Source organism: Camelina sativa, chromosome 4, assembly GCF_030686135.1.
Source record: "Camelina sativa cultivar CO46 ecotype springtype chromosome 4, ASM3068613v1".
NCBI lineage: Eukaryota > Viridiplantae > Streptophyta > Magnoliopsida > Brassicales > Brassicaceae > Camelina > Camelina sativa.
This window is the reverse complement of record NC_141883.1, coordinates 19,752,244-19,773,360: the sequence shown is the minus strand read 5'-3', so window position 1 is coordinate 19,773,360 and position 21,117 is coordinate 19,752,244. Positions and strand designations below refer to the sequence as shown.

Here is a 21,117-nt window from a genome sequence, read left to right as displayed (position 1 = left end):
AAATTTAACTGAGATTTAGTATTTAACTACATGTTAAGATAATTCCACTGAAAACAAATGAATAAATATATGAACATTGTTGAAGTGCATTTAGTGTTCTAGCCTTTAAAAATTATACTTATTTAAAAATTTATTTATAGGAAATCCTTTATCAAATTTTGTTTTAATTAAATATTTGATATTAATATGATTAATCGAAATCTGGTTACAATTTGAGTAGATGAGCGAAAAGATCACAATCTTTCCAAAAAAAAAAGATAATCATTTCTTTTTTATCATCATTAAATCGCCAAGGTCCGATCTGTAGTCAATCTCTACGACAACGTTGGATTACGCGACTTAGTGAAGCCGAACTCCAGTGAGTTTTATCGTAGAAATAATACTGTCACCGCTTAACTAAAAACAAAATAATCATTTATTTATTTACAATATTTCGATTTAAAATTATATAATTAAAATATAACTTCATGACCAAGAGAATAGCAACGATTAAGAAGGTCCTAAAATTATATGAACCCTATATAAGAAATGTTGACAGCAATCGTTTTATTCATCAACACACGTTTTCAAGCTACATGTTTCTGAGTTTTGTTATCGATCCTTTAGTTCTTATGGCATCTCTTAGGAGTCTTTCACACATGCAATCCTTTAAGAACATGTAGAAATAGGTGTCAATACTTTTAAGATTTTGAAAACAATATTGTGTTTTTTTTCTGGTGAAACAATAGAAGTAGTATTGATAATGTTATTTCTCTATTTACAAAACATTCAAAGCATAACAAACCAATAAAACATAAATAATGACAGAATTTGAGAAAATATTGCGGGTTGAAATCGACTACTAGTTTATTTTTGAGTGTTCTAGTTAGTCTAAAAACCAAAAATAAAACTTGTAAGGGCAAATCACACTAATGGTTTAATTCTATATATTTTTCCAAAAGCATCTAATAAAAAAATATTTTCTTAGAGAAAAAATATTGACAAAACTTAAAAAAAAATCAGTAAATATTACAGAACAGAAACCAAAGCGACACAAAAACATCTTGACCATTGAATCATTAACTTAGAACAAAGTAATTAAAATCAACGGCCAAAAGAGCCTTCACGTAATCCGTCTGCTATATTAACTCGAAAACAAAACAAAATAAGGTTTTTACAAGAGAAGAAGAGAAGAGGGAAGATATAGCAGCAAGAGAAGAAGAACTTACCCATATCAATGTCGAGAAGAAGAAGTAATCGAGTTAAAAATAGTAAATACGTCACGAGTCCTGGACGTGTTACTATTATTGATGGTAATTTCCAATCAATTTCCCTTTTCTTCTTCTTCTTCTCTCTGCCTCGATTTTTATATGTCTTTTTCTCCTTGGGGGGGTTTTTCAAAGGTTTCTAATTTCGTGCTTTACGCAATTTTGGGGATTAGGGTTTTTGGGGGTTTTCGATTTTAACTTTGAAATTGGTATGTGTTTTTTTTTTCCCCCTGGAATTTTCCAAGTGACGAGAGACTGTTTCTAAATCATGTGTTGTGTGTGCTACTAAATTTGGAGTTTTAGGGCTACATTGCTCTAGTTTGGTGAATTGTATCAAGTGAGAACTTTTCAGGCATTGGCTTAAATTTTGGGATTTTATGACTATGGTTTCTTAATAATATACCTAGTTCTGATTTTGTAGTTTGTGAAGTTTTTTTTTTTTTTATTTGGGTTTGATCAACATCATTTCTATGATTTTACAGATTGTGAGGAAGATGAGTATCTACACCACAGGTCGTGTTGGAAGCATATTGCTGTCTTGAACAAGCGTGTTTCTAAACCAAAGCGAGCCAAGGAGTTACAGATATTGAAATTGACTGCACCTTGTTTCTATGACGAATGTACACGCCGTGGTAGGTCTAAACGAAGGATCAAGTGCAAGTATTTAGCTTCCAAGCTACGGAAAAAACTCAATTCCAAAGCATTTGTAGCTTACCTAGAGTAAGCATTACCTCTTTTTTTACATAGATTTGTGCTTATTTGTAGGTTCTTTTTCTTAATGGTTTACTTACGTTTTTGAGTATTGTGAATTAGGGATGTATGGAGGAGCTTCTCGGATGAGAAAAAGAACTCTTTTGTCTACTTAGATTGTTTATGGTTCAGTATGTACAAAAGCGAAAACCAAAATATTCGAAGCAGTGTTTTTGATTCCATCAAGACAAAGCAGATCTTCTCTAAGAAATATGTTTTTCTTCCTATCGTCTACTGGTAACTTAATTTTGCCGTATATGTTCTTGAAATGGTTTTTGCAATGCAACTGTTTTGACTATTTTTCTTTAATTTTCCCTCAGGAGCCATTGGACTTTGTTGATCTTTTGCAATTTTGGGGAGGATCTTGATTCCGACAACACATGCATGTTGTTTCTTGATTCACTACAAACAACCGACTCCTCACAGCGGCTTGAACCAGATATAAGAAAGTGAGTACTCTCTCTTGTTCTTTTTCCAAGCTTCAGCAAAGAAGAATGATATTGTTGTGTAAAAGCTTGTGTGATAGATAATATGTTTGTGCTTCTTCTTTGATTTCAGGTTTGTGTTGGACGTGTATAGAACTGAGGGAAGAACAGAAGACCCAAGATTGGTTGATGAAATCCCGCTCCATGTGCCAGTGGTAATTGAGTGCATCTACCAAGTTATATATATTTCTTGATTCTTATATCTCAGAATTGGACTGACTTATCATCATTGCAGGTTCCACAGCAGACAAATGATGTGGAATGTGGGAGCTTTGTCCTCTACTACATCCAGCGGTTCATAGAAGATGCCCCTGAGAAATTCAGCGTTGATGATATGCCATATTTTGTAAGTTTATCATTCAATGAACATTATATAGTTGTTTACGATAAGTGGCTTTTTGTTTTTGGTGGATCTTGAAATGTCCTGCCCGGTTTCGCTTATGATTTGCAGATGAAAGAGGATTGGTTTAGCCATAAAGATTTGGAAGAGTTCTGTGACAAGCTTGATTCTTTAGGAACCATTCATTGACTAAAGAGATAATTTCTAATGGCTTTAACACATCAGCATAGCGCAGAAGATTAGGTCCAGCTTGGAATATGAGAAGATGAATTTGGAAAGATTCAAAAGAGTAAAGAGATTCTGAATAAGTTACCAGTTGGTATGGAATCTCAAACTTCATCAGGAGGAATCTAAGAGTTTTTTTTCTTTGTTCTTTGATACATCTATCAAACTGTTGTTATGTTTTTCTCCCGGGGCTGCCTGTTGTTAATCTTGTTTAGCGGCAAATAATTAATATCTTTTGCATCATTGATTAGTTCAGTCAGATATATAAATGGAAATATTCTGAACCTTAGGAAGATGAAAGTATCTATTTTAAGCATCTGTAATCGTATCTAAAGTTGAAACAGTGGTCAGCTGCTGAATCAGATTTTGTTAATCTGTTTTTCATCAATCCTAATATAGAGAAATCAGTTTGGTATCTGGCTCTGTAATCACTAATCAGGAACATGGTCACATATCAAATCCCAAAACTTTGTAATAGGTATCAAAAATCGATTAACAAATGAGTTCTTTAGTGAAGAAATGTTACTATACAGAAGCGATTATAGCCAAATTAATGGGACTGAAGTTTCTAGAGATGAACATTTGAAGAAGGGAGTTTAATATTGATTGATGTCAGCTTCGAGATAACAGAAGGTAGACTTATGTTTACTGATCCAGTGCTGCTGCCGCTACTTCCGCCAGTTGATTCTAAAGCTCGAGAAGTTTGTAGAGCCATCTCGGCATGGAGTTGGAGACATGACAAAGCCATCTAATACAACACAACGAATAAGCTAAATTGTAACTTGATCACGTTGTGAGCTAATAAAAAAACCCAGACTCTTTATTTCCTTGGGAGAATGTATGACTTACCGTGTAACAGTCTCGGTCGATGTCTGAGTCAGCTATTTGAAGAGCCCACGTTCTGATCCATTCAAGAGCTCTGGAAAGATCAAGATTTCCTTCAACCAAGGTTGAGACTATGTAAGACGGGTTAAGGGCGACCAAAACAGAAGAGGCTGCAAAAAGGACCGCTCTTCGAACATAGGCTTCTGGGTGATTGCATACTTCCCTGTATTGAATTGGTTAAAGTAAACAAATATTCAGTATATATGCAAAAGCAAAGTAAACAAATATTCAGTATATATGCAAAAGCTTGAATATAAGAAGATCAATAAGATAAAAAGTGATGACGCACCTTCGTTGTAACATATCTAGAAGAGAGATAGCTAATACAGATGCTTCTGGATGCATTGATGCACATTGCATACAGACGCCGAGCATGTGAACAAGTTTCCCAAGGACGATAAAGTCCCTGCCAAGTAAGTCAACACCATGTCGTTTCTTGTCAAACTCTTTCATGGCTGGAAGCATAAATGCTGCCGCATATAGTGGAAATCTATTCTGAGACCAGTCAGTACTGTTTTGATCTCTGTCTGCTGGTTTGAGGCTCCACCTTCGACTTTTTCCTTTCTTCGTCTGTCCAGGTTTTGACTGTAGCTCTCTCTCAAATCGATTTGCCCAATTCAGGTGAAAAGATCCTGTCTCGGAGACCTTTTTCCATGGAGTACTCGCATTGCTAGGCAAGTACCAAGGCTGAGGATCTGATATACTTGATATCAGAGGTCCCCGTGAATCGTCTTTAGGTTTCAGGGTCTTGGAATTAGCAAGCTCCCGAGCTGCTTCAGCCATGACATCAAGTATCATTATGCGCTGACTTACATCTACATTAGGCGAATACAAACTACTGTTAAGGGTTTCAAGGGATTCAAATGGACGGGTCACGAGCAATGCAATTAGAGCCCTTTGCCGCTTCTCTTCTGCTGAATCTTCTTCACCTTCAATTGTTATATCAGAGCAGCGAACCTGTATAAGAGTTCGAGCAAGATCACCAGCTATATGAGTCAGTTCATCAGGTGATGCTCGCACAAGTTTCTCTGCAACAAATATAGCTTTCTCCACCTGCAGCACGAAATATAAATATTACCATCTTATAATGAAAAGATTTAACGTCGCAGACAATTCTCTCTGTAGTTACGTACCCCATCAACATCATCAGTTTTCCGAAGAGCTCCAACAACATCGACCAAATGTGTAAATTGTTTCCCTAAATCCTTGTCATCATCTAATAGATCATATGGCTCCAAAGAAGTGACACTTGAATTATCAGAGCTGACACTTGCGTTGTCATCATCTTTATCACTCTCTGTTTCACAGTTTAAGGTAGCCAAATCAACTATTTCATCTGGATCAGCCAATACAAAATCAGATATGTTCTTGCTCTTGCGATTTTTCTTTTCCTTGTCTCTGCGGCTAGAGCCATTTACTTCAGTTAAGGAGGCTGATGTTTTGGTTTCACCATCTTCACTTTCCATTGTATTTGTGACTGACGGGACCCCTCCCACAGCCGTTTGCAATCCAAATTCCCAGTCAATTGCATTCCCAGTGAATGAATCATCAAGGTACAGAGGATTCTTCGGGTCAATTACTTTAGAGAACATAAAGGCAATAGAGCTAGCCATTTTCCGTACCAGATCTCCTGGGTTCTCCAGTCTACCTGTTGACAACAATAAGCACGAGAAATAAGACCACAGAAGCGTTTAATTTCTTTACCAAAGATACCAAAAGAGATAAATTCGTACAGCTAACTCCTTGAAGAATACTGTGCATTACATCCTTCGTTCTATCTAGTTCCTCTCTTGACATGTTCTCCAGGCAAAGTCCAAGAGCTGCAGTTATATCTGCAACATCAATGTTACGGGAAACAGAAGTCTAAAGCAGTAGCAGGAAGGTTAAATCATTGCTTCACCGTCTAAATATTTGATAATACAGAAAACCTTATTAAAATAGTGATCTATTCATATGCATTTAAAAGAAAGAAGAGGATACAAGCTTGCTGCTCCAATGGGACGGACTCCAGAAACTCCCCTTTTGACCAAACTGAGGCTAGTCGCTGTGTTGTCTCAAGCAGTCCTTGCATGACATCACCTTTAGCAAGTGTATTAGTAACCGGTGGGCACTCAAGAACTGAAAATTGTAAGATCCATCGCAGACAACGGATGGGAAACACTTTCCATAGCAAAAATTTGTCAACAAATATGGACCTGAAAAAACAAATTACACAAAATTACTTGCAAAATTGACTAAACTGGGAAAAAACAAAAGACAGCAAATCGTTTCCCTATGTCAAACAGCACTATTTCAAATCATTAAGACGGTAATGATCAAGGAAAAAGGGGTATCTCAACAAAGAATTACGCTGTCATAGAAATCATTTTGCTTGCCTCACTGATGCCTGATGTATTACATTGCGATGAAACAACGTCCAAATAGTCCAGAAAGCTTCAACATCACTTGCATGCTCAGCATATAGCTGATGTAAAACTTGTTCAGCCATTTTCTCAACAGCATACGGATCTGTCACTGCTTTCATAGTTTTCGACCAAATTTGGGGTGTCGGGTCCAACTGAAATGTTTCCATCTCAATAGAACCCATCTTTGAGTTTAGTAACCTCCTAACATGAGCTAGGACATGAGGTGTTACTCTACTTAACAACAAATCTGCAAATTAAAAACACATAAATGTAAAATACATCATGATTCCTGTCATAAAAATAACTTCAATCAAAAAGCATAATCACACCATCCAAAGCTTATCAGTCAATAACAGAGTACAAGATAATTCTATTCTGGCACTAGGATCAGATCTACATTCTCACAACTTCCTATTACAGGGGGCAGATAATGAATACAACAAGCAGGTCCGTGGTAATTAACAACACTAGAGAAACGAAAAATAGAGCTAAAATTATTAAACAACACAGTAAGATGAGAAGTGTAATGCTCGGAGCATATAAACCTGATAATCCACGTCGACAGATGCGGGAAAAAATTTCCCCAACAAATGATAAAACAATAACTGTGCTATTGGCCTCAGTGCAGGAAGCTCGGTCGTCCAATATTTGTAGTAGCTGATCGGTAATGTGCTTGAAGTACAAGCTTTATGACTCATGTAAAAGATAAACACTGAACTCTACGAAATAGATAAGTAACAATAAAGGTATATAATTACTTAAGGGAGGCTAAAAGACATCAAATTGAAGGAGCTAGAGTCTGCGTTCATAGAGAAAAGGATACTGGGAAGAAAGTAATGGTGGGGATTTCAACCGTGCTTTATCAGGAATGGAGGTCAAGATCTGTGATAGCCTAGATAACAAAGACTTGAGACTTCCATTCCTAGAAGTATCTCCTTGATAACTATCACCAATTTCCTTTGTTATCTTGATCAGTCCAGCATTTTCAAGCAAACACAATATAAGCAATCTGTCATTAAAAGCAAAATCATATCACCACAGGCTAAGACTACACTAATAGTCGCATTTCCATCAGCTAAAGTCAAAATATATCACTGGACAGAGATTCATATGCAGATAAAATGTCAAAATGGCCGCTTGAGCCACTAAGATAAGTGATATTGTCTACATCTTCAGAACACGCCTAAACATGACTCAAGTAATTGAAAGGAGAGGATTAATGAAAACTTTGGTCACTGAGGCGATAAACACACAAGAAACTACCCTCAGTTGTAAAATCTTATGAAGCACAAAAAAATGATGAAGACGCTCAATGGAAAATAATAGAAGGAAGTAGCCAAAACAAAAGTGTTGTTTTTGAGTACCTTTCCACATTTGTCTGGACAGAATTAGTATCAAAGCCACCATTTTCCACACGATGTAGGAAAGGAACCAAGACCTGAACAACCTCGATAACAGGACCATCTAAGAAGAAGACATCATACAAATGTTTCTTCACTGAAATAGGGAAACAAGACAGCCAATCCGAAGCAACATCTGCAATAAAACAAGAAATAGTTAAACATAACTTCCAAATTAGATCAAGAAAGCAACAATTGATAACAATCAAATCAACAAGGGCTAACACAAGCAGAAAAAGTGGATTTTGATAAAACTTGCCAAGCAGCAAAACCCGAGCAAACGTTGGAAACGCAACCCCTCTGTAGAAAGTCTCCAACCAATCATTTCTGTCATCTACAGAAGAAGCTACGGAGCTACAGACCTGTGTGGCCGACCAAATACAGAACGTAAGCTCAAAGGTTCCTGAACCAAGTAACAATGTAGAAAGATTCAAAATTTTCCCAAAAAAACATAGAAAAAAAAATTACAAACCCTTTCTCTGTACTTCTCACCAATACTCCCTGCAATTTAATGGAGGGGGGGGGGGGGGAAGGAATCAATTAATTTTCCATAACAACAAAACAGCTCAAAAATCTGAACAGGTGATAAGGTTAGAGTAGATGAAGAAGTGAGTGTCGATTACCGGAAAACAACGATGGATCGACCGGGAAGAGAAGAACGGCGACGGAATGAATAGAGGAGATAACCTGGTCTACGTGCTTCGCATCAGCAATGGCATAGATGGCTTCTGCGACCTTTTCGAGCAAAATTTTCTGAAGATTTCTCTCTTGCTTAGTCGCTTCGGCCATGGAAGAAACGGAAACTCTCTGGAGAGAGCGATACTAGAAAAGTAGAAATCGTCCGTATTAAACTCTGAAGTGTAAAACGTTGTCGTTTGGTCTTTTTTTTGTTTCTTTTGTGTTGGAAAGCATACGGCGACGTTTTTTTAGCAAATGTTGGTAATTTGATTTTGATTTTAAGTTTTTAACTCTAATTCGGAGAAGAAAAAAATATATAATTATAACTTGACATGGAATTTTAAAGTTTATTTACAAGTTTATGTAAGAATCTCACATAGTCACATATCATCTTACTGGATTAGTAAACCAGCTCCTACCACTAGTAAATGAAGAGAAAGAGTTAGAGGTGAAATCGGTAACTAGGGAAAGCTCTCCATGTCAAATTGGCAAATACTACGGAGGATTGTGATGGACTTTGCTGAGATGATGAATTTCTATTTATAAAAAGGACAAAAGAGCAATTTTGGAAGACAAAATCACCTTTTTGGTGAATCTTTGTATTGTTCAAATTATATATATGCACCTTTTTGTTTTCTTTTTCTCTTTACCAGATTAGCATGCATTATTTTATCACATGCTTAAAAGCTTTCACATGCATATACCATCAGCTACGTTTCCATACACAAATTAGCAATCCCCCGTTAATACTTGGGTTCAACCCCTTATAAAATAAGTAAATAAAATTTGTACATATTTATTATAAAATTAGAAACTTAAACCGCTCTTTTATAAATCCAAACCGATATATAATTTCGTTATAATTGTAAAATCTAAACTATAACTATCTCATTTGTAAACCCAAACCGACATATACTTCCGTTCTAATTGTTAAATCTAAACCCTAACCATCTCATTTGTAAACCCAAATCGACATATACTTCTATTCTAATTGTAAAATCTAAACCTTAACCATCTCATTTGTAAACCCAAACCGACATATAATTTTGTTCTAATTGTAAAATCTAAATCCTAAGCACCTCATTTGTAAATCCAAACCGACATATAATTTCGTTTTAATTATAAAATCTAAACCCTAATCTCATTTATAAACCCAAACCGATATATAACCTCGTTTAATTTTAAAATCTAAACCAAGACAATATTTAACTTTCTTTAAATAAAAGTATACAGAAATTGTTTCCTTAATTAATTTTGCTTTTTAATTTAATTTTAATTTATTTTTTTAATAAAATATTAGATAAAATATTCTGATTGGTTGAGAAGAAAGGGGGTGAATAAAAAGGTTCACGGGGTGAACCTAACTATTTCAACCAACAATATGTTAGCTTTTATTCTTTAAGCAAACAAGAAGCTACAATTTAGAGGTGAAAGTAGAGAAAGCTCTCTATAGCACCACTCCCAAAACCCAATTATTTTAAGTATGATTTTAAAATTATTTATGTCTATTTATTATATCCTCACAATTCCAAGAGACCATTTTCCAGCCTATCGATTGCTTGCAAAACTAAAAAAAAATGTCAACAAAGTGAATAGTAATGATTATATGAATATAGTCTACTAGGTGATAATTTGTGCTACAGCACGGGCAAAAACGTTTATTATATTTTTAAACTTTTAATATTGTATGAGTTACATCCATGTTAGTTATTTTGTACTCTATAGTTATTTTATATTGATTGTATAATTTACATGAGTATTCACTTTGGAATCCGAAACCCTTCTATTCATATCTAATAACCTTTGGCCTCTATACTCCACTTCCCACCATATCTAATAATCTTTGTCGTGTATCCTCCTGTATTAGCTGTTGTGTTATATCTCTTTTATATAATTGTGTATTTACTATAATTTCTTCAACCATATTTTATAAAAAATATGTTTTTACTACTAAATTTTAAAATAATGTACAATAAGATTTTAAAAGATGTATCAAGAATATAATGAATGTAATAAGTTTTAAATTTCTCTAATAGTATATATATATATATATATAAACATGGTTAAATAATTAGAAATAATAAAATGGTAGAATATTAAATATAATAATTATAAGAAATAAATAAAAAGAATGAAAATGCAAATATGGAAGTACGCAATAAAAATTATTTATTGGAGTACATGAATAAGGATTTTTTATAAATTTATTGGATGGGTGATATTATGAAATTTAACCTGCAAAAAAAAACAAAAGATTATGTCAAATAATTGACACAAATAACATATATATAAAATTTTTAAAAGTGGAAACAAGATAAAAATAGAGTCTTACATAAGTATCCATAAAGATGAATCAAATGTTTTGGAAAATCTCTTTGAAGAGACATTCCTTGTTTTCTTTTGAGGTTTTTCTTTTGGGTCAGTAATGAGAATTTTTTCAATCCTGATTTAGTGCTTACACGGGACATCGCTACATATAGCTGACCATGAGAGAAAACAGGTCTAGGCAAATATAACCCAACAATTGAGAGTGACTGATCTTGGCTTTTGTTGATAGTCATTGCAAAAGCAACAGTTATCGGAAATTGTCTACGTCTCATTTTGAAAGGCATGCGTGAATCTGATAGTGCTAATACCATCCTTGGTAAAAAAACAATTTTGCCAACTCTCAAAAACTATCTTATTGTTTTCAAAAGTACCAAAATTTTCAAAGTACCGGTTCCAAATTAGTTGATTACATGTCCCATAATCAACCTTTCAAATATAATATATATGTGTATAGGCAACACAATACACAAAAACTCATCAACCACTGAGATTTTTAATGTCTTCGAAGTACTATCTCGGGATACAACACATTGTGATATTTTTTCATGTAAAAATGGTTTAGAAATTAAAAGATCAATTAGATGCTATTAGTATTTTCTATTAAAATTAGTTGGCCACTATTTGGGTGTTTTGTCAATATTTTGGTTTAAATGTGAATATCGCAACCCGTGTCAAGGATAATTAAATTTGAAAATATATGATTTTTTGCAATTCATCCATAATAACCAAACAGAGCTCGTGTTTTTTTTCACGTGTATACTAAACTATTAAAAATATTTCTCACAGTTTGCTTAAGGTGTTAAACCCAAATATCATATTTGAGTTTGGAAACATATTTTATGCCCATAACTTTACTATTTTAAATAATTTCCCATTAGACAATATTTTTTAAAAAAGTTTGGCTAAAAAATGCAGACGAAGTACATAAAATATTTATTTGGATATTTAATTTATATATAGTTAGTAGATCATAATTCTCAAAAACTCTCAAAATATTTTTAAAAATACACAAACTCTCAAAATATCCATCTTAAAGCAGTTTTTTACATGTCATATAGTCTCGTCTTATCCCGCTCTGTCCATTTCTCACTGCCAAAAATTTTGTGTCCCATAACCGTTCTTTTTGAAATAATTACTTTTTAGACAATATTTATTAAAACATTTTGGTTAAGAAATTCTCAAAATTTTCAAAAAGGTACAAAATTCTCAAAATACCTGTCTCAAAGTAATTCATTATTGTCATATTTCTTTTTTAATATGAATCTGTTAACTGAAAAATTTATAAGATTTATTTTAGGAATATTTATATTTTATATTTAAATGTTGAAACTATCCATATCTATAACAAAATATCTGGTTGAAAGATATCTAAATAATGTTTGTCAAAAGAATGATCTTTGATTCCTGATTTTCAGAATATACGAAAACATTGTGTTTAAATATAAATTAATATTTATTTCCTTAACTACAAAATCCCCTTAAATGTGAATGTGTTTTTAAAATTAATTTTCAAAATTTAAAAGTTGAATTATTATTAAAATAGTTAAAAGACATTCACCCATTCGAAAATAAACAGCGATAGAATTGGATGCAAAGATCCAAAAAAAAAATTATGGGTCAGTTAGACCAGCGCGTAGGCAAATAAATACCCAAGAGATAATAGGGGACAAATATTATTAGTGTTTATAGAACAAATGCACACACACACTAAGCAAGAAGAAGATAAACTAAATTTGATATATGATTGGAATGAGCAAGATGTGTTGCAGAAGCAACACCAAAGGCATCCGTCGCAATTACTATCGGGGGAACATTTGGTGTGACAAAGGTTGAAATAGTTATCTTCGCTCACGACTCACCTTAAACTTTTGGCTCCTCGACTCACACATCTCTGCTTCCACAGTGACAGCATACCTTAAAAATCATATAAACCATAATAATTTAATTTTTTTATATATTATTATAATTAGCAAAAACCTTGTCGACGTTGTTGATGTTTATTGTTGTTGTGGTCTTCATCTTTATCACCTCTCGGTATTAGGCTTTTTCATGAATTTTGGCTGCTTATGTTCAAGAGAAATACAAAGAAAAAAATAAGAAAGATATAACTTAAACAAAAAAAAAAAACTACCAACATACGTAGTTTTAAATAGGAAATGAAACTTAACTACGTTTATGCTTTTTGTTGTCACCTCGTTTGCAATCTTTTTTAAAATGTTGGGTTGCTTAGTTAGTTTGTACTTGCAAAATAAATTCTAAAACCACATGCATTCATATAAGATATCATTAGAGTTATGTTTCTGTGTAACTATGAAAACATTTGTATATATATGTTTCGATAATTGAAACCGAACCTTTCTAACTCATGGTGTTGGATACTATAATATGGTTGGACCTCGACAGCAACCATTTACCATTTACCAAGTTACCTGCACTCACACAATAACATATTATTAAAGATAACCCGGACAATGTAAAAGCATGATTTTGTGCTAATGGTTGAATGTCATAACATACAATTAAAAAAAAAAACTGATCTTACTCACCGATTTTTTCACATTCGCATATAAGATCAACATCTGTAAATTGCTAATATGATATAAGTGGAATAGGAAGTAAATTGCGAATGTGAGCCGGTGATAGAAGAGTCAGGAATGGGAGGGTATATATATAGATTTTTAAATAAGGAGTAGGTTTTCTAATTTTTTCCAATAATTTGCACACGCATTTAATCCAGTTTATCAAATTTGGAACTGTTACCAAGTTAAGCGGGATTATGAAAATATATTTTGATAGATTATTAATGAATTGATTGGATGCAAAGCTATACTACAACAGATTTCCCGAAATTTTAGAGGCATATGAAATCGAATATACCATTATAATTTGAGTAAACAGTCAACGTATATATATTGTTAGTTCTTAGGTATATGGAATGAAATCACTCATACGAATCAATCATGAAAATAGGATACGAATTTAATTTGAATAACGAATAAAAGAAAAATCTTATTTACTTTAAAATGTTAAAATAAAGAAATTAAAAATGAGAAAATAGGGAAATATTAGTAACAGTTTACTCAAAAATGCGTGAATCTATTATGCGTGAAATTTCAGGAAGATATCTAAACATGAATGATAAAACAACTAATCATGTAATCAGTTATAGTTCGGGATTTTGAAATTATATACATTCCTATATTTTTGTAAGAAACTCAGATATCAAGATCAAATTTAAAGGTAACATTATGGGAATATGGTAATTTAAATATTTAAATTATATTTGGAAGCATACATGGAAACTATAATATTCATCTTTTGGAAGCATACATGGCAAGTGCTATATTTGATCTGTGTAATCCGCTTATTTGTGTAAATAAGTTTTCCTCACAAATTCCCAAAAAAATCGTAGTGGGATTACTATTGGAAACAGCAAAAATTGTAGCTAAAGCGCATCGAACTTGGCACCTTCCAAAGTTTTTGAGCTTCATTGGACCAAATATGCTTTTAGAATTTTCTCAGTAAAATATGCAATGTATTGGTTTTATTTATTATTTAGACGTGAAAAAGCCATTTTAAAAAATCCGACTCGGGATCGGCCTGTTTATCCGTTTAGGATATGAACAAAATTTCATTTTTACCGTTAATGAAGATATATTATTTGGTCATAACTCCAATGGCATACCCTTGTAATTTTCTTATAAAACAAAGGTTTATTAGTTAAACGACTTTACAAATAATAGTAGGGATGTATACGACTTTCGAAATCAAAAGATGTTTTACTTTAGGTGAATTGTGTTTCTTACTACTTCCACAAACTCTTGGTGACTTTGTTGAGGATGTTTGAGTATTGGAGAGGTTATCAATAGCTCCAAATGTACTTCCCCATTAACAACAAAATTTGATGTTTAGTAGTGACAGACTTAATCCTGACTAAACTAACCTTTTAGTGGTAGCAGACTTGATCCTATAAATTTGTTGAGGATGTTGAGTATTGCAGGGATTATCAATAGCTCCGAACTCCATAAACTTCCCCCATCAACAACAAAATTTGATGTTTAGCTCAAAACATGATAATTATTGCTATTCCTTGTAACTGATTCTAAAAGAATATTACTAATAAAAATAAATCATATTTTTAAATATGTTATTTTTAGAAAAATCAAATTAAAAAAATATTTCTATAAATTAATAATTATTTAATTATAGATAAATTAATAATTATCGATTATATAAGAATGTTGATTTTGGTCTTAATATTATTAATTTATAGAGGTTTTACTGTATATAAAGACTCCTTGAAAGATTTATATATGAAAATCAACTCAATATATATAATTTTCCTTGAAAGATAAGCTAATACCAAAAGCTTTCCTTAAAATTGTTTAAGGGATAACGATATACAATTTTAATGTAATACATAAGAAAATGGACAAGAAGGTTAAGTATCATAATGGTTAAGAGAACTGAGTGATGTGGTTAATATATACTTAGAAATATGATATTTTAGTTAATCAATGAATGCGTACACATGATGCACCATCACCTCATTTACCCTTGTCTAAACCACTAGAATTCAATAACCGAAAAGGGTAAATGAGTAATTCATGTTTGTCTCACATTATTGAATCAAGAAGCTAAACAGGGTAATGAGGAGGTTAAGCTAATAGCTTATATCAATCAATTAATTGATGGGGAGAAGATTAGATAATTTTGGTATCTGTTATTTGTTATATTATTAAAATATTTTTGGTCTTCAAAAACTCCTCTTCACCGATGTGGGACAAACATAAACATATTTTAAAACTAACACATAAATATAGTGGGTCTTTTCTGGATAAAGAGCTATTCTGAAGTCTATTGCACAACTTAACTTTTAGATTATTCTGGAGTTCAGTTTTATTCGTCGACATTGCTTCTGGAGTTTCGCTGGGGTTTTACAATATTGGACGTGGGCTTTACTACTTAGACTATTGCTAATTAAGTAGACCTAAACAACGCTCATTATAATTTTTGTGAATCAAAAGAGTATACTACTACATTTGGATAAATAAAATATTTCTAGAAAAAAAACAGCGTAAGAAGAGGGAGGATGACTTTTGTAACCTAAAAGCATAATAGTATACTCTTCAAACAATTCTTTTATAAACTGTTTAGTTTCTTGATCAACAAGTTACTAAATCTAGGACGAGTGAAAGTGCCGCCGAGGAACATATCGGCCATGACCTTATACATGGCTTCGGTCAAGTGCACTCCATCCCAATTGATGTATTGACTCGGATCTTTACACGCCGTAGCTGCAGCCGTCCCACACGTCTGGAACACCTGGAAGTTGTACGGCTCTCCGGTTCCACAGCACGCCTTGAACTTCTCGGTGATGCCGTACTTGCCAGGGTTTTGAATCACCGCACGGTACGCGTTCCAGTAATCTGCGTAGACTATTGTGGCAGTCGGATACTTAATCCTGCATTTATTACATAACTATTAGTATTAAAAACAGAAACTTTTAATATTGTTTCTATCGATTCGTTCTTATTCAACGCATTTCTGACATAAATTAAATACATATAGAAGACAGCAACTAGCCAACTAATATTATAGTACCACAATTTCTAAAGTACTATTAAGTTGATTTTAAAGATATATAATGCAAGTACAACCCACGAGAGGTTTGTTTTTCTTACATATCAGATCATCTAGAAATAGTAATACTATATGATATCCTAAAACTTATGAGTTATGACATTGATGTTCAATAAATTTCCAATCGCAGGAAATTTTGATATGCTTATAAAATGTAATCTTAATTCAATAATTGAAGGGTGCTTCTTTTTTCAAAAAATTTGGATGAGTTATAGATATATACATTTTATTCCTAGAGATTGAGTTTAAAATGTGTTTTCCTAAAGTCCTACTAATAACTTCAAATCATTTTTTGTTGTGTTAAAGAAATACTTTAAATCTTCCGAATTACTAATCATGTGACATTCAAACTTATATATCTTGGGTAAACATATGAATAAAACCAGAGTATTAGAAATAAATAAATAAACTGACCTAAGTTGTTTAAGTTTCGATTGAAGAGCAAGATTGTGAATGTAACTTTGGTTATTGGCACTCTTCACACATCCTAGACTGTCCCGATCATCTTCTGCGGCTAATGACATTGCTAACGTCAAGCATCCTGTTGCCGGATGTCCTTGTACCAACATATATTTCACACCTTTGTTCAACAATGTCTGCAATTACGATTCAAAAATGTTATTAACGAACATCATACAACGAATTCAACCCAAACCGGTCGGCTAGGTCCAGGTTTACAGACTTCTTGCTATCTCTATTATCTCAAGCATGACTAGTCGGTTGAATCACTTCAGTATCATGACTTGCCAATATATGCAAAAAAATAAAAATAAAAATAAAAATCACTTTGTTTGATTTTATATAATTAAATAACGCAACCTGGTCCGTAATTTGTAAGATATATGATATTTTTATTAAACATTTTTGATAAAACTAACTAACCATCCCTAATCCATATTGCAAACTATGTAACAGAGAGGTGATTATTCAAAATTACCTCCAAAAACCTTGTAAAAGTTGAAATGCTAAGTTGTCTAATGGTATCGCTTGAGACAGTAGAGCCAAGGGTGTAGGCATAATCGTTAACTCCAATTTCTCCGATCCAAAAGAGAGAATCTTTAAACAACGAAACCTTCTGATCCGTTCCAAGTGTCTCTAAATACTTGTCGAACCAGCCGAGCTCTGTTTCTATAGACTGAGGAGTCATATCAAGCGTTAGATTGTTCTTCACGAAAAACGCGTGTTTGATCACCGTAGCTCCAGAGACGGCGAAGTTAACGCCGTGAGTATCCCTGGCCGTGCCGTTACTACCTTTGGTTGATCTCAGGCCAAGATACGGTGGCAGAAACGGTAGGTTCATCGACTGTGCCACGAAGTCGATGGCGAGACGGCCGTCGGTGTAACGGTTCGTTGGCCGTCCGAAATAAGTCATGCCGTATGGAGGACTTGACAAGTGTCCGAATCCGGCTGGTCCTTCTCCGGAGCGTGAGTTTCCGGTGTCGGTGAAAGAGTCTCCGAAGGCGTAGATTTTCTTGAATGGACGGTGGACGTTCGGAACTGGCGCCGCGGAGGAGACGGTGGAGAAGAGGAGGATCACGACGGAGACGGCGGTTGTGAGGAGGAGGAGAGAGATGGAGGAAGGCATTGTGTGAAAGGAAGTGAGTTTTGAAATTAGAGGTTATATTATGAGAGTGGTCGTGTGTTATATATGTAGTGGTGAAAAAATAAAAGAAAAACGTATTTATTGTTAACAAATTTCTAGTAGATGAGATCCAAATTTAGTTTTAAATTTTGGTTTTTTGTTAGTATCCAGAGAACTCTCTAGCTATAGAGGAGCCATTTATAGCCTTAGATGAAAATTTGTGGTGCTTATATTTTTAACAAAGAAAACAACAAAAAGAAAAAAGCATGTGTAAAGCTTAAACCCCACAAAATATTTGGGAATTGGATTGGATGATTGATTTTTTTTTTATGTGGTCTATACATGTATATCTTCTTGTATGATTGGTTTTAAAAGTTTATTTTTGTTTTGTTTATGTTAATATGTTAAATTGTTTTTTAAAGGCATAATATTTGAAGGTTTTTAATACAAAAATGTGCAAATGTAAACAGAAGTTGTAACTAGTGACCCGCAATGCACTTTTTTGTTATATATATATATATATCATCCAACACACAATATTTAAAAAATACTTTTTTTGGTTTGAATATATTTTTACATTCATTCAAATAATAAAAAAAAAATGTTAAAAACGATCATGGTGGCACTATACTTATTAGAGGTTTGGACCTAGCATTCAGTTATATGCAATAATACAATATGAACTTTTTTGGGCTATGACATTAATATGAGAAAACATATTAGATATTATAATTGAAAAAAATAGGAAAGAAGATAAAGTAGGTGAGGCATGGATTGGAGGTGGTTAATGTAGTTGGCTGTGGAGAGATTACTAGTTAGCCATTAAATATATCTCAGCCATCTCTCATGATCATTCTCGCAACGTGCGGCAGCTAATAAGTTCGGCGATTGAAAGTGTACTTCATGTTCATAGTCGGTTTAAGAACAAGTTTCAATATACCAAAAATGATTTTTTTTTCTTTTAATGTTTTCTTTTCATTTCACATTATATGTGGTGTTTTCTTGTAATACTATACGACGTTATTTGCATATATATATATATATATTTTGATGTTAATACTATGATAGAATTAGCTACAAACAATTAATGTACTACATAACAATTCCAATGTAATCTATCATTTTGTTGATATCATATAAGAAACCATATATGTATATGTTGGACCATCTTTTTCCTCATTGGTTGGTTACATTTTGCTGTCATAATTTATTTTCGTAGTGACCATGCATAAGGTTTCGTAACCTACACGTGTTTTGTCATTTGTGCAGAGTGTGAAGTGAATGCGAGCCCATTAATCTTGTTGCAATTTTTCTAAAGGTTGAAACTGTTAGGTCAATGATAATGATATATATCGTAATAAGGGAGATATCTGGAGAGTTTCTCATTCTTGTTAATGCATTGTCTTATCTTTTCTAATCCTTTAGTTGTAACTGTAAATGGTCACTTGGCCAGTTTTTAAGTTGTAAGCATGGAGGTTCGAACCCAATCAGATTGGAAATAACATGGAGCATTTAAGACCATGATGCCACTGTCGGTGTTAGCTCATGCAGTATTTTACATTCTCGTGGGGGTCATCGGTTATAGTATAATTGCTTCTTTCTTTTTACAATATGAGTTAATGCTTTTTAATTATTGGTCTCGCTAAACATATTTTATTCGTAGTAAAGTGTTTTATTTCAAATTATATATTGTGACATAAGATATGAGAGAATATTTAAAGTATGTTAAATTATGTAAAGTCTACATCATACTATTTTTTTTTTTCCAAATATTAGTAATTGTTTTATATTGAAATTAATACTACTATTAAGTACTGTCTACACTTTTTTTTTTGGTTTCACTACAGAAAATTAAAAATATGAAAAAGACTAACAACAAGATACTAATCAAACGAAGTAGTGATATCACCATATCTCAAAATCATTTATTATTCATGACCGACATAAATGGGTTATAGTTCCGTCATGTTCGTTTACTTGAAAGGTTGGCACATCTTTACGGAGTAGTTTATTTGTTCATTCAAAATCGATCTTGTACAAGTTTTCTGAATCCAAATTTTATGTTATTCTAAGTATAACTCGATCGTTGGAGTTGAGCCTTGATTTTTGTTCTTTCAAATCATATTTTATGAGTCTAATGAGTTACGGGTTGATTTTTTTCTGAAAATTTTAAGACTAATATATAGTAATTAGCAAAACTCAACATTTCAACGTTGATGTTTTTCCTTACAACAACATTTAAAAACTTAATTTTGGTATTCAGTGAAATATTATATTAAACACATCAAAATGAAGTTAATTACCTATGAAACTTTACTTATTAGGTTTCGTTTGTATCTGAAATAAGTATGTGTTTACAACTGATAGCAATTTTCTTTTTATGAATTTTTCTCTTAACTATCGCAAATTTGCGATATAATTAATATGTACATTGAATGAATCTTATTATATGGGCCTAGAAAAACAAATCCAGTGATATGCATATAATACGTTATACTTATACGTAGTTTCATCGTCGTCCCATCGATCTGTAAGGAAATCGTTTTGGGGACATTGCTTTTAAGCCTCAAATTACGCTGTTGCCTGTTGGTATTTTTGACGACAACTGATTGGGGTCTTTGTTTTTTAAGTTGAAAAGTTTTAATATCTTCTTAAATACTACAAATTAGTTGACGAAGTTGAACGCCAACCATCGTAGAACGACGTATACTTTAATAGCCCACACAACGTAGGTAGAATCTATTGTATACTTTAAAAACTAAAACTTATAGCTAGAGCCTAGAATTAATTGAGAAATGTCAAAATTCAAAATCTTTAGAGCTGGATTAATCCGAAAGCTTTATTCTTCTTTTGCAAATCTAAGATTTTTTCTTCTCTCATAAATATATAAATTCACATTGGATAGTATATATTTATAAAATAATCTCTATTTGTCACTACTTCGAGGAAACTATTACATTAGCAAAAATATAATAAAAATAGTAATAATTTTGATAAAAAAAATAGTGAATTAGAGTAGGTGAAAAAGGCAAGAACTTTTGGCATGCTTCACGTTATTTCTAGTCTTTTGCTCTCTATGACCATTTCTTTTTTTCTGTTTTAATAAAAAATTACAAATTAAATTTAGGTATTTCTGTTGGGAAAGCCGC

At 32.8% G+C, this 21,117-nt stretch overlaps 3 protein-coding genes across 11 annotated transcripts; 1 reads left to right on the top strand and 2 right to left on the bottom strand.

Annotated features, from left to right (window-relative positions):
• Positions 1-1,148: 1,148 nt before the first annotated feature.
• Positions 1,149-3,290, top strand: LOC104780659 (putative ubiquitin-like-specific protease 2A). Its single transcript, XM_010505176.2, has 7 exons — positions 1,149-1,292; positions 1,730-1,967; positions 2,061-2,234; positions 2,318-2,446; positions 2,556-2,637; positions 2,718-2,828; positions 2,934-3,290. Exons 1-7 carry the CDS (start codon positions 1,217-1,219, stop codon positions 3,009-3,011), a joined length of 888 nt encoding a protein of 295 aa, XP_010503478.1. The 5' UTR covers positions 1,149-1,216; the 3' UTR covers positions 3,012-3,290.
• A 209-nt stretch (positions 3,291-3,499) lies between these two features.
• LOC104783903 (uncharacterized) lies at positions 3,500-8,610 on the bottom strand. Of its 9 annotated transcripts, none has more exons than XM_019244671.2 (13): positions 8,361-8,610; positions 8,210-8,238; positions 7,997-8,099; positions 7,702-7,873; positions 7,161-7,346; positions 6,883-7,022; positions 6,308-6,584; positions 5,913-6,127; positions 5,666-5,764; positions 5,066-5,580; positions 4,222-4,985; positions 3,897-4,095; positions 3,500-3,795 (listed from the first exon to the last, which is right to left on the bottom strand). In XM_019244671.2, the coding sequence occupies exons 1-13, from the start codon at positions 8,524-8,526 to the stop codon at positions 3,616-3,618; spliced, it is 3,045 nt and encodes a 1,014-aa protein (XP_019100216.2). In that variant the 5' UTR covers positions 8,527-8,610; the 3' UTR covers positions 3,500-3,615. The 9 variants fall into 9 exon arrangements, with proteins under 9 accessions (XP_019100216.2, XP_087366511.1, XP_087366509.1 ...); XM_087510385.1 differs by having other exon boundaries at positions 6,282-6,584; positions 8,361-8,607; XM_087510383.1 differs by having other exon boundaries at positions 7,963-8,099; positions 8,361-8,558.
• A 7,118-nt stretch (positions 8,611-15,728) lies between these two features.
• Positions 15,729-18,309, bottom strand: LOC104780657 (GDSL esterase/lipase At3g48460). Its single transcript, XM_010505175.3, has 3 exons — positions 17,324-18,309; positions 16,801-16,982; positions 15,729-16,207 (listed from the first exon to the last, which is right to left on the bottom strand). The coding sequence occupies exons 1-3, from the start codon at positions 17,969-17,971 to the stop codon at positions 15,886-15,888; spliced, it is 1,152 nt and encodes a 383-aa protein (XP_010503477.2). The 5' UTR covers positions 17,972-18,309; the 3' UTR covers positions 15,729-15,885.
• Positions 18,310-21,117: the final 2,808 nt, after the last annotated feature.

Excerpts from the sequence above, each read along its gene's own strand:
- LOC104780659 (XM_010505176.2), top strand. The coding sequence starts at position 1,217 with ATGTCGAGAAGAAGAAGTAATCGAGTTAAAAATAGTAAATACGTCACG. Across the intron at positions 2,638-2,717 it reads TCCCGCTCCATGTGCCAGTG|GTTCCACAGCAGACAAATGA; the intron begins GTAATTGAGTGC and ends TCATCATTGCAG. Across the intron at positions 2,829-2,933 it reads TTGATGATATGCCATATTTT|ATGAAAGAGGATTGGTTTAG; the intron begins GTAAGTTTATCA and ends TATGATTTGCAG.
- LOC104783903 (XM_087510382.1), bottom strand. The coding sequence starts at position 8,526 with ATGGCCGAAGCGACTAAGCAAGAGAGAAATCTTCAGAAAATTTTGCTC. Across the intron at positions 8,141-8,360 it reads CGATCCATCGTTGTTTTCCG|GAACCTTTGAGCTTACGTTC; the intron begins GTAATCGACACT and ends TACTTGGTTCAG. Across the intron at positions 3,796-3,896 it reads TCGACCGAGACTGTTACACG|ATGGCTTTGTCATGTCTCCA; the intron begins GTAAGTCATACA and ends GTGTTGTATTAG.
- LOC104780657 (XM_010505175.3), bottom strand. The coding sequence starts at position 17,971 with ATGCCTTCCTCCATCTCTCTCCTCCTCCTCACAACCGCCGTCTCCGTC. Across the intron at positions 16,983-17,323 it reads CTTTTACAAGGTTTTTGGAG|ACATTGTTGAACAAAGGTGT; the intron begins GTAATTTTGAAT and ends TCGTAATTGCAG. Across the intron at positions 16,208-16,800 it reads TCGAAACTTAAACAACTTAG|GATTAAGTATCCGACTGCCA; the intron begins GTCAGTTTATTT and ends TAATAAATGCAG.